At 50.8% G+C, this 12,621-nt stretch overlaps 1 protein-coding gene across 2 annotated transcripts in view; it reads left to right on the forward strand.

Annotated features, from left to right (window-relative positions):
• The window catches only part of KIF2C (kinesin family member 2C), a 1,247,488-nt gene that overhangs the window by 222,312 nt on the left and 1,012,555 nt on the right, over positions 1–12,621 (forward strand). For both annotated transcript variants that reach the window (XM_086952306.1, XM_086952307.1), the window contains exon 4: positions 10,400–10,445. In XM_086952306.1, the coding sequence (XP_086808432.1) occupies positions 10,400–10,445 (46 nt within the window). The remainder of the gene's footprint in view (positions 1–10,399; positions 10,446–12,621) is intronic.

The raw sequence follows: 12,621 nt of genomic DNA on the forward strand, positions 1-12,621 counted from the left end.
CAGTTGACCCTCAGTCCCGACACTTCCTCAAAAGTCTGGAATATGTCTGATAAGCACGGCACGCAGGCGAGATCACGCACATACAGAAGCAGCTCATCCGCATAAAGCGAGACCTCATGTATGCCATCTGCAATCGGGATCCCCCAGTCCGTTCCTCACGCCCGCAATATTGCCGCAAGGGGCTCGATGGCCAGGGAAAAGAGGAGTGGCAACAGGGGGCAGCCCTGTCAAGTTCCTCTACGCACTTCCACTTTATCCGACAGTAGCCCGCCAGTTCGCACTCGCACACTGGGTCTCTGGTAGAGTAATCCAACCATGTCGACGTAAGCGTCTCCCAGGTTGAATTTTTCCAGCACTGCCTTGAGGTAGGGCCATTCCACCGAATCAAAGGCTTTCTCAAGGTCCAGCACCAGGCACCCTGATCGTGGCCAGCGTAGCGTAGCAGCTTCCTGTACCCAGAAGAGGCGGCGGATATTGTAAGAGGTGCTTCGCTCAGGTACGAAGCCGGTCTGGTCACGATGGACAAGGGTAGAAACCACAGTGGCTAGGCGTCGAGCTAAGATAGAAGTGAAGATTTTGTAATCGGTGTTTAACAGGGCAAGAGATCTATATGAGCCTATGTTCGTGTCGTCCCTGCCAGGCAACAGGAGCGAGACGAGGGTGGCCTCGTTGAGCGTGGTAGGAAGCGCCGAGTATCTATTGCAGCAGTATACACTTTTAGCAGCTCTGGGATTATGATTTCTGAGCAGGTTTTAAAAAATTCGTCGGGCAGCCCACCCGGACCAGGCAATTTGCCATTGGACAGAGCAAAAATGGCTTCGCGCATGTCCTCCGGCATGAGTGGCGCCTCTAGGTCTCCCTGCTGCGCAGCTGTGAGGGGCGGTAGTTGTACATCTGAGAGATAATCTGTGATAGCTTCAGTTGAGACTCAGCTGAGACCGGTATAAAGCCCGGTAGTGTCGCACGAAAGCTCGGTGTATTTTGCTCTGAGTGTATACCACCCCTTCCTCATCCGTGTGAATGGTAGTCACTGGTGTAGGGCGGTCTTTCTGTCTGACAAGCCAGGCCAATAGTTTCCTGGGTTTGTCACTAAGGTGATGCGTGCCCGCCGAGTGGGCCACATAGTTAAGGTCACATAACCACTCCAGCAGTCGTGTGTTCCTCACGGGCCGTAAGTAGCGGCCCATCGGCTTTTGTCAACGCCTCCGGCTCTCGGCGGAGTTAATCAGCCTCCACTCGCTGCAAGTCTTTGTGAGAAGGTGGCCTGATATGCAGCGTTCGCTATTCTAGCGACCACTATGTATCGTTCCAACGACCCTTATGGTGATTGGTTGTAAGTCAACCTCAGACCAGCTATCCTAGTAGCGTGGATACGAGCAGTCTTCGGGCTAAACTCTAGAGGGCGTGTTAAGCCAGCTGTAATACCATCACATACCCCTTGAACACCAAGTGAAAGGACACCACACAAGTGTTATGAAAATAAACAGTATATTTATTAAGAATCACAACAGCTCTGGACTCTTTATGAGGACAGGGTACCAAGCACAGAACCAAAAGCTCTTACAAAATACTTCAAGTGCACAATTAGAAACAAGTGCCCGAGGGCACGGAAAGTTTAGTGGTCTCGGGCGGACCCGATAAGGCAAGTCGGAAGCGAGGGACTCGGGACCCTAGAGTAAGGAGGCTATGCAGGCACCGGAATGCCGAAGTTACCTAGCCACGAGGGCTGCGGCTGCACAAGTATTACAGGCGTCGGGGGTCTTCGCTGACGAGCCAGGAGCCGGAAGAAAAAGGAGTTGCTGGCCGGCGACCAGTGATGAATAGTTCGTAGAGATCCAAGCCTGGATCAGTGTTCGTTGATACCTGAAAGCAGAGGGGACCAAGTTCGTACTACTAGCCAGTAGTCAGAGGGTACCAGGAAGGCACCGGATGGCCGTCACCTCGACTAGGTGAGTGGGCGACGCTAGGCTCTGCAGTCTCACGGACCAGGAGGCGTTGTCGGCGACCAGGATGGAGGTGCGAGCTGTCCCACGAAGGTTGATGCTGTCGGCGTCGCTGGGCCCAGGATTGGGGCGACAAGCCTTGGCAGATCTCAGGGCCACATGGTGGGCCTAAGATGGCGTCTTGTGTGGACCAGGAGGGTCCGGAGTGCTCCTCTCGAAAAAGGGAGCAAGGGCCGGTCTGGAGCAACCAGACCAGCAGCGTTGGTTGTCAGATGTCGTCAAAGAAGGACACAAGCCAGCGGCTAGTGACCAGACAACGTGCTGAGCAGCGAGCAGAAGGGCCCCACGCAGATCGTGGAGATGCTGGGAGACTGCTCAGGGTCGGGGCTTCTCGGACCCCAGAGCACTCACCAGATAATTGCTTCGATGGTCGTGCTGGTTAAGAAAGTGTGCAGGTTTTGATGATGGCCGGTCCCTCGAGGTCTCGTCACACCCACAGATCTCAGCTGAGCTGACGACGTGGGTAGAGGTCAGAGGTGCCAGGGAAGCCGGTTCTTGTCGAGCTGGTCCGTCGGATCCTTGAGGAAGGACTTGCAGCAAACCGCAGAGTTCTTAGATGGTGCCCGCTGATGCAGGGTGACTACTCCTTAGCCACAAGGGAGAAATCTTGAGAAGAGTCTCGAAGTCCTTTCGTAGAAAGTATTCTTGATTCAAAGATGTAATTTGGAAGGGTCCCCGCTCCGGCCTTTATCCTAATGAAAGGGGCGTGTACATGACTAGGTCCGGCCCTAAGGGTGGGACCAGGAAGGGGGGGTAGTTACACCCCTCTACCCCTGCTGGACTTTCCCCAGGTCAGGGGCTGCGAGCCCCTGGAACTGGTTCTAGCCGGCAGATGCGTAGTGAGCACCGGGGTGCCACTCAGCAGTCACCTTCTTGCAAAGCTCTACCTACCCAGAATATACAAACCCTGTCTGGGACGGTGCGAACACCGCCCTTGACAGGAAACCCTTTGTCCAAACTCTCGTCGCTGGAAGGACTCCCAACAGCAGGAGGTCAGACTCGTGTCTGTGGTGGCAGCGTCCATTTTGTGGAGCTGAGGCTTCAGTTAACTTTAACCGGGGTTCACAGTTACGTACATGTTGTGTCCCTCTAGAAGGGCGGAATGCTAACCTCGTCGCCAGGAATGGTGAGAGGGCAGCACCCCGATTCGTGTGACACCTTACTCGACATGTCTTGATAACGCGGTACCGAAGTTACCGATATGGGACGCGTTATCATGGAACAGCCATTGGGTCTTGGTTCCGCAAGCTGCAACCGGGCTCGGCTCGTGCCGGAGTCCAATTCACACAGTTCCAGGCACTCTGCCTTCAGGATTGTCAAGGCCTGCCATAGGAGTGACTGATAGGAACTCGGGTGTCCATTTTAGGGTTAGGCATAGGGATACTATACCTACAGCAACGGGCGAGTACGCCACGTTGCCCCAGCTGTCGTGCAGCCAGTTGTGTCAGATTTAGATGGCCATCCAGGGGTGGCATAATACATGCTTCAGCTCCTGGTAGGCCCTGGGTACACCGATGCCCTGAGTTACAGGGTCTGACAGGGTGGCCCAGTTCCAATTGGGTAATGCACCTAAGGTACACATATCAATTTAGCGAGAGAACAGCTAGGCTGTGGGTCTGATTGGCAGGCCCACAGCCCGAGAAAGTCGTAAACCAGTGAAACAAAAGCAAAAAGTCCGGGTGATCATAGGATTGCAGACCCTACTCTCCTACAGTCTTTCTCCAGTTTTTTCTGCATATGTCCATGTGTGCCCAGGCAATGCCCCCTAATCACAACCTTAAAGGCGTCTTATTCGATCTGTGGGGAGGACGCTGTTCCAGAATTCTCTGCAAAGTATTGCGCTACACAAGCTTGTAGGGCGTCTCGGAAGGGGGCGTTTAGCAATCGGGCAGGCTGTAATCGCCAAGTAGGAATGGGTGGGGGTGGGGGTGGGTGTGGGTGTTCCCATGTTATGTCTAGTGTTTGCGGGTTATGGTCCGAATGTTTTCGGCCCAGGTACTGTCTGCAATAAGGGGCAACAGTTCAGATGACACCATGTATCTGTCCAGGCGTACATGCAGTGTGTGCCCCCAACTAGTAGGAGTACACCCTGGTATTGGGATTGCGAGTGCGCCAGGTGTCCTGTAGGTCCCATTGTGCTGCCCTTTGAATGAGCACCCTCATGGTGCCACAAGATGGGGCATCAGGTCGGGGTGGAGCAGAACGGTCTAGTGTTGCGTCCAGTATACAATTGTAATCGCCCCGAGTATCCAGGTGGACTCCATGCCAGGGTTCCAGTTTCTCCGATAGATGTGCAAGAAAGCCTCTCTGGTCTATATTGGCAGAGTATATGGATGCCAGGACCACAGGTTGCCAGTCTAGACGGCTGTGTACAAGCACATACCTGCCCTCCGGGTCTGTGTGAGAAAATGTCATTGCGAATGGAGTGCCCGGCCTTACCCATAGCAGCGCCCCACGGGCATATGAGTATTCTGTAGCGTACAATTGCCCCCTCCATCGACGGCGGAGCGCTAGCACTTCCGTCTTGTTCAAGTGTGTTTCCTGCAATAGCTCAATTTGGACTCTGTCTTTTGAGGTATGAAAATATTTGGTAGCGGCGTGACGGCGTGTGCATGCATCTAATGTTCCAGGTGCAAATTTTTATCGCAGTCATAGTATCAATTCAGGCAGTCTACCCCCCCCATTACATTGCCTGACTCCGGAGCCGCCACACACCCCCACCGATCACATCTAAAGGAATCTCCATTGATACAAATATCATATCCTGGGAATACACAGAAAGGGTTGTGATTAAATAACAAAGTTAACCAGAGGGGTGTGAACCATTGGTAAATGCCTAAAGGGCAGTCGCCTAACATGCCACCGTCCATACTCTCGAGAGGAACAACCTTTCAAGTCTAGGGGGTGTTACGTGCTAGGCACAGTTTCAGCAGTACAGCAACCTGTATAAAGAGGGAGATCACCATCCCTCCCTGGGCCATTCGGTTTAGGCATCGCACTGCCAAAGTTTGTTGGGCGAATGTAGCTTAGCCTGCATTGCAGGAGTCCCGGCCTAGTTTGCCGTTCCGGAACAAAGTAAATTACGCCTCATATCCCAAGCCATAGGCATGGTCCGTCTCCCATGGGCAAAGGCCGATTGGTAGTTGAGGTTTATGGAGGCCCTCCCACTACAGCACTGTCAGTGTTCGGGTGACTGGAACAATACTCACTGTGTCCCATCTCCATCGTCTGTCCCGGGGGCAAGGAAGCCACCCCCGATTTCACCAAGCTTCAACGGTGCAGCAGCGGCCATCCAGGCCATATTCAGGCCGCCGTCAGTCCGGCGAGCTCCGCCAGGGCTCCTCGTTTGATCTCAATTGAGTAGGTCAGCTGTCTGTGGTGTGATATCTGGTAGGTCTACGGAAAGTTGAGAATCCGGTATCCCATAGATTGCTTCATCATAGCTCGGGATCATCCGTGGGCTGGCGCCCGGCGCGGCATCTGACGTCGGGGAGCTGCTAAGTGCGATGACCCTGTGGAGTGCATCTTGCTGTTCCTGAATAATCTGTTCGGGGAGCGGCGGGCCGCTTCTTCCGGGCGATGAGACTGAGGCCCTCTGTTCCTACGGCGACGCCTCGGTCCTGGTGCCTGTGATCTCGCCGCTAGATCCTGTGTTTGCCTGGGTGCCGTGTCAGGGCCGCCATCGAGCCAGGCGCCCGCTTCTTCAGGGCTAGTCAAGAAGTAAGTTTAATCTCGTGCCACCACCCTCAACTTTGCGGGAAAAAGGAGGGAATATTTGAGACCTGCAGTGCGTAGCAGTCTTTTCACCTCAAGGAAGGAATGTCTTTGACGTTGCACTTGGACAGTGTAGTCTGGGAAGAACATCACCGTGGCGTTATCTATGCGAATTTCTCCAAGTCTTCTAGCCTCCCACAGGACAGAATCACGGTCGCGGCAGTTTAATATCCGGAGGAGCAGTGGTCTCGGGTTGGAGCCCGTGGGAAATGGCCTTGTCGGTACTCGGTGTGCCCTTTCCACCACAAAGTAGGGGGAAAGCGTGCCTTCCGGCAGTATGGTCCTCAGCCAGTCTTCTACATGGTGGGCGGGATTGTTGCCTTCCCATTTTTCCGGTATTCTCACGAGTCTGATGTTTCTAAGTGCCCGCCCTTCCGCATCCTCGTCACGGTCTTGCAAAAATTCGACCCTGTTCAGAAGGTCCCGTATAGGTTTGTCCGTCTGACTGACTCGGGGCTCAAGATCTGTCACCGTTCCCTCCAGGACCTTGGTACGATCTGCCAGTTTTTTATGATCTAGCCTTAGGTGGGTTAGGTCAATAGCGACACTGTCTATTTTAGTTTCCAATGAAGTTCGGGTCAACTGGAGTGATTCTTCCAGGCGTTCCATGGCAGCAAGCACGCTATCCAGCCTCGTGGTCACCTGGTCTGCATCAATTTTCCTCAATGTCTTGTCAGTCTTCCCTTTCGGTAGTGCACCCCCAGTGCCAGTGCGTGTTCTTACCCCTCCGGACATGGGCAGAGCAACGAGGCTATTAGCCAAACCGAGTTCTCTGGGGGTCTTGGTAGCGAAGCGCTTACTGGTTCGTGTTCTTAAGAGGCCCAGCGGTTCCTAAGGTCAGAGGGGTAGTAGGGTATGCAACGGCCCCTGCGCAGCCTGCAGGGTGTTGCGGTGTGTGCCGTCTACGATGGGCGCCACTGGCTTCCAGACCAGGCAGGTGCGTCAGCGTGTCAAGTGGGTGCCAGTTCTCGCCCTCATCTTGGTGTGGACAACAATGTCAGCAGGAGGCTTTCAGTCCTATTAGTTGCAGGGCAGCTGCTGTAGACGGGAGGGTCGTGGGGGGGGTCCTTGGAGGGTCTGAGGGCTCGTGATTACAGCATCACGGCTCCGCGGTTAACCGCGGGGGAGCAGGCGGCCTCTGGTGATGAAAATGGCAGTGCAGGACTTCTTATTTCATGCGGGGCCCCGTCTCCCCCGCCAACACCAGGGCCGCGTCTCTATCTGTCCGGGACCCTGGCAGATCCCCGGGAGTGCCGTGATTCACGGATCAGAGGCAGGAGGGCCCCAGATCCTGTCGCCGGCAGTTCTTAGGCCGCATGCGCAGGCCTAGCAGTCGGTTCAAGGCCGCGGCCTCGCGTATCCGCGCCAGCCGGCCAGGCAGCAATGTATCCCGCAGGAGGTCTCCGGGAAGGTCCGGCGCGGGTATGATCGGCTCTTCGGTCCCAAAGTCAGCCGGCAGGCCGGTGTTATCTCTGTGATGGTCTGCTCGCTGTTTCAGGCGGCTGCAGGGAAAATAAGCTGTGAATTGGCCCAAGGAAGAGGAGCTCGGCTCAGAGCTCTACCAGAGTGCGACTGCCGCCATTGTGTGCCTAGCCACGCCCCTCATGGATAGTACTCTCTCCATGAAGCAACAGTCGGGCAAGGCGGTGGCTTTGTTTCACCATTTTGAAATGGCTTAAAAAAATTGTCTGGGTGCTGCCCACCTCCACCCAAAAGACCGTAGTCAATGCCCTCCTCACATCTCGGCTTGACTACGGTAACATCTTGTACCTGGGTTCAAATAAAGCTGTAGTGCGGAGACTGCAACTAGTCCAGAACTCAGCTGCCCGGTTGCTGTGTAGAATCCCAAAAATCGCCAGTATCTCGGCTCATCTGCGTGACCTACATTGGCTCAGGGTGGAGAACCGTATCCAGTTCAAAGCCCTGAGCTATATGTTCAGGATCAAAGCGGGCACAATGCCTAAATATCTACAAGCATTAGTCCAGCCTTACATACCCAAACGCAACCTACGGTCGCAATCCGCAGCCAACTTCTGTGTGCCTAGGTTCAAACTATCAAGAATGGGAGGCAGATCCTTTTCACACTTAGGTCCATCTCTCTGGAATGACCTACCTCCCCATATCCGCAAAGAGGAAAACTACTCAAGGTTCTGTATAAACATCAAAGCCTGGTTGTTTGATCAATAACAGTTCTGCTGGTTCCTTGCCATACTACTGTGCCATGTCATGGCGCCGGGAAACCCTTGTTGGATAACTGTTCGCCTTATAAGCTTTACAAATAAAATAAATAAAAAATAAAATGGCAGAAAATACAAATGGGTCCTGGATATAAGAAAATATGGCCAAACCCTAGAGTTTACCTCAACGCCACCTCCTCAAAAATGAATACCACTCCATCTACAATTGCTTATTGCACCTCTTGAAATGCCATCTCGCACCCTTTGTTAGGAACCCCTACACTAGGAGAGCATGTGCAGTCTTCTGGGCTCTTAGGTCAGACCATAGGTTCAGTCCTATTTCTGTTCTTCCACAGGCCCTGAATTGCTCTGCTGGTAGGTTTATACTCTGTCAGCCTGTGGTTGGGAAAACACCTGACTGCTCATACCAATGGAGGTAAAAGGTCCTTGGGTGACTCTACATTCACTTCTGTAGCATTGCCTTTTTACTGCAAACACTCCCACGGTTCCCCTCTGCCCAAAACCAACCTATTAGTACATTTCTTCCACGGTGTGGATCTCCTGTGACCACCCTAAAAGGGTGGCCAGGGAAATTATCAACCCCTCTCCTGTGGTCACTTTAAACTGGTTCTGGGTGTAGCTCCTGTTCCACTGGGTCTGGTGTCTGACTGGCTAGGGGGACGGAGGAAAGGGGAAGGACCCAGTTGTTACCTACATCTGCCTGTAATTGGTTTGGAAGTAAATTATGTTCCTGGGCACCACCCAGATGGTCGACCTGCTTGACAATCCGTAAAGTACCCCACACCCAAGACTTTAGTCTCCGTTCTAGGAGGAAGTTAATTTTATTAAGGAGGCTATACACCTCCTGGGTGACAGCTGGAAGCTTATACAGTTTTCTCTAGGCTTTAGGCAGATAAGCGGCAATTTTTAACAATAAGTGTCCTAAATAATTTATTATTAATAATCTTTTATATAATAAGTGGAGATTGCAGTCCACCTTAAATATGTACTCTTCTCTGCTCTTAATTGATCAGAGGACAGTTCTCATTTAAGATGCTCACCTTTTGAACAAAGGTGAATAAAGAATAGACGTTTACTTTGAAACTAAAGATGGTTTGTATAATTGCACAATAAAAATGTTCTTAAACATAGTTTTGTCATGCAACCTGAAAGGCCGTTTGGCTTTCGGAAGCAGCCAGCAGTTGAAAGTAGTGAATTTGAAGTATAAAAGTGGTACAGACTCCCAGATTTCATTCTCCTTTTCAAACCCTGTCTCTGGGTCCACATCCCTCCTGCATTCAGGCTTAGGGAAAATTGCCACCTGGATGAATAACAATCTTCTTAAACTGAACGGTGGGAAGACCGAAATCCTGATTCTGGGTCAAAAACATGACCTATGGAGTCCCAAACACTGGCCTACTGATGTATGCTCCCTCCCTCTCCCATCAGACCATGTACGCAATCTGGGTTTTATCATTGACAATGACTTAACTATGCACCAACAGGTAAACAAGGTTTCTGCCACCTGCTTCACAATCTTACAGTGGCTAAGGAAAATCATCTGGATGTTGCCAAGCGACACCCAAAAATCTGTGATCAATGCCCTTATAACTTATCGGCTGGACTTCGGAAATGTCCTTTACCTTGGGGCTAACAAGGCTGTGACAAGACTACTGCAGCTGGTTCAAAAGGCAGCTGCGAGACTGCTGTGTAAAATTCCCAGAACAGCCCACATCTCTGGACACCTACGTGATTTACATTGGCTCAGGGTAGAGAGTCGCATTAAATTCAAAACCCTGAGCAACAGGTTTAAAATCAAATTTGGCACAGCTCCACTGTACCGGCAACCTCTTGCCACCTTCGGTCCTTGTCCCAAGGTTACTTCTATGTTCCTAGAATTGGACTTGCTAGAATGGGAGGCAGATATTTTACTTACCTTGGTCCCACACTTTGGAACTCGCTCCCCCTGAATTTCTGCATTGAAACCAGCTACTTCCGCAGAGTCATCAAGACCTGGCTGTTTAATCAATAACGTTGCACTGTTGAAACTTTACGCTATACAGCACTTTGCCTGTCCAGCGCCGGGAAACCCTTTTTGGGTAGCAGTCGCGCTTAATAAGCTAAATAAATAAATAAAATACAGGAAAAATTTAAATCATTACTGTGTGTAGAGAAGTTTTGATCGTTTTTTACTATGTGGACTTTTTCTGAAAGGAATTGGTTTTCTCGAAATTAGGATGTTTAGGGGGGCAAAAACTGTAGGGGGCATCCTGTGCTTTGCGATGTTGACTCTGGATAAGCGATGCCACCATGCTGCTTTTCAATTCTGTGGGCTATACATTCAAATGTGTATTACACTGTTTTACTTCAAGTAAAAATCAGAAATTACTTAATGGTAGATCTAGTTGGCAGTGAACAGTTTATTTATTTATTTATTTTTTGCAGAGAGAAATTCGCAAAACTATGTCCAGAATCCCTGGTCCAAATCAAGGTAAACTTAAATATTTCTTTATTGTACAATGGTTTTTCTTAATATTTAAACACGTTTTATTTGGATTTTATGTAGGAAAATACAAAACCTAATGCAAGATATAAACATGCAACCCAGTTCTGGAAATCTTCCCTCTTTAGACTCAAATCTCTCCACACCATCATGGAATCTCTACCATTCATGGGCATCCCCCTCCAACCGTGAGCACCTGATCTAATGCATTGTGTCCCACCAGGATGACCATTTTTTTTATTTTATTCCCAATTAAACCCTTTTCTCTGCTATGACACAAGTTCATTGCTCTTATCCATTCATCCATTGTCGTTGTAGCTGCAGTTAGTTACGGCCAATCTCCCGTTTCGCTATGATTGCTTAAGACAACTAATATCTTCCCTACCGATTCCCAGTAATGGATCCGGCGAACTGCTTCTGTATATGGCAAGCACTCTGGCCAGCTATGCTTGCATCCTGCCCCAAGATATGGATATTTTGACATTCCCAAACCATGTTAAAGGGGTACTGTGAACCACCTGCAGTTCATGCAGGTTAGTGCGAAGCTGTGCCCCAATTTGTATGGATAGCTATGCTGACGTAAGTAAAGCAAGTGGAAATAATACAATTGAATGAGGCAGCACTTTTTGCTTCTTTAATCTTCTCTAATGGGCACAGATCCCCCTTCCCCTGTATCCCTTAGTCTGGCATGTTCTATATTAGTGCCCGCTATATGCAGGAGATTGCCTTCTCTCCTCCTTTCCAGTGTCAAGTGGAATTCTAACAGGCTGAGCTACGGGGCCCCTCTTAGGCACTCTGACTTTTCCATGGTATGCAAACTTGGAGGTAGCCTTCTTCAGCTGGTATTAGGACTTAACACGGGATGTCTCCCACTAGTCTCCTATCATAGCTATCCCAATGGTATCCCACCCAGAAATGCCCCTCATTTGGTGGCCTCCAGCAGCCATGCTCCATGCTGAGGTGTTTTCCTTGTGAGTTTCCTATGCCATTTAATGTTCCTTAATGCACTGTGCCGACAAAGTGTGTTCTGTAGTAGGTGATCTCTGTGTATAGTCCTAATCTAGAGAAATAGTCCCGCCCATGTGCTTGGCCCTGGAACAATCAAAAATATTCTCTTAAGGTGTCGAAAAAATGCAGAACTGCACAGACACTTAAGAGAAAATTAAATACAAATAATGCAGCCTATAAAACCAGGCTACACTGTCCAGTACTTCAACTAGAAATTCCACCAAAAATCCACAAACAGCAAAGTCTGTCCAGATTTCCCTTGCCTGAGTAGCAAAACCCCTCTGGAATGATAGAGGGGAAGACCTGGACAGACAAGCCCCATAGGCTGCCATTATGTGGCTCAGAACAGGATACTGTGCCTTTAAGAGAACTTTCCAGAACTTCACAGTATCCCAGAATGCACTGCAGGTCCCTTTTTACTTTCAGTTCTTTTTTCCGGCTCCTGCAAGCAGGACCCTGGAGCATTGAGCTCTCCCTTTAAAGGGTTTATTGGTGATGTTTTACTTTTTTTCAAGTTGAGTGCTTTCTAAAGTACTTTGGTGCCTTTCTTGTTTATTGCACCCTGTTGATGTCAAATATGCCTGCATTATTTGACAAATGTCCAGAGTGCTCCAGGAAGGCCAAATCGGATCCCCATGAGGTGTGTATTCTCTGCCTTCCATCTTCCCATGTCCCAGAGGAGTGTGTGATATGTCAGGGCTTCTCTGGCAGGACCCTGAAGGACAGAGAAGATCAGGCTTCAGGGCCTTGAGGAAAGAAGGCTGAAGGTGCAAGGTGGGTCTGGAGGGGCTTCCTCTGCTGAGGCCTCTGGGGGGGCTCCCCAGGGGCAGGAAGACCAGCAAGCGTCCCCATTCTCCGTCTGGGTCGTTTGCACCGACTAAGGCGTCGAGAGGGATGACTAGTCTGTTCCCAGTCTTCTGGGCGAAGCGACGTCTACGTCGAAGGAACTGAACAGACCGCTGTCAAAGTCTCCTGTGACTATTGCGTCGTCGTCCTCGTCGAGTCTTCGACGTCAAAAGGCCTGGCGTCGGCGCTCGCCGTCGAGGCGACACCGCTGTTCGCCGTCGGCGAAAAGATCGTCGTCGAGGGGATCCTAGTCTTCTAAGAGAAGGTCACCGTCGAGGCGCGCGAGGTTGCCGTCGAGGCGCGCGAAGTT

This window comes from Lissotriton vulgaris, chromosome 1_1 (genome assembly GCF_964263255.1).
Source record: "Lissotriton vulgaris chromosome 1_1, aLisVul1.2, whole genome shotgun sequence".
In the NCBI taxonomy this organism is placed as follows: domain Eukaryota; kingdom Metazoa; phylum Chordata; class Amphibia; order Caudata; family Salamandridae; genus Lissotriton; species Lissotriton vulgaris.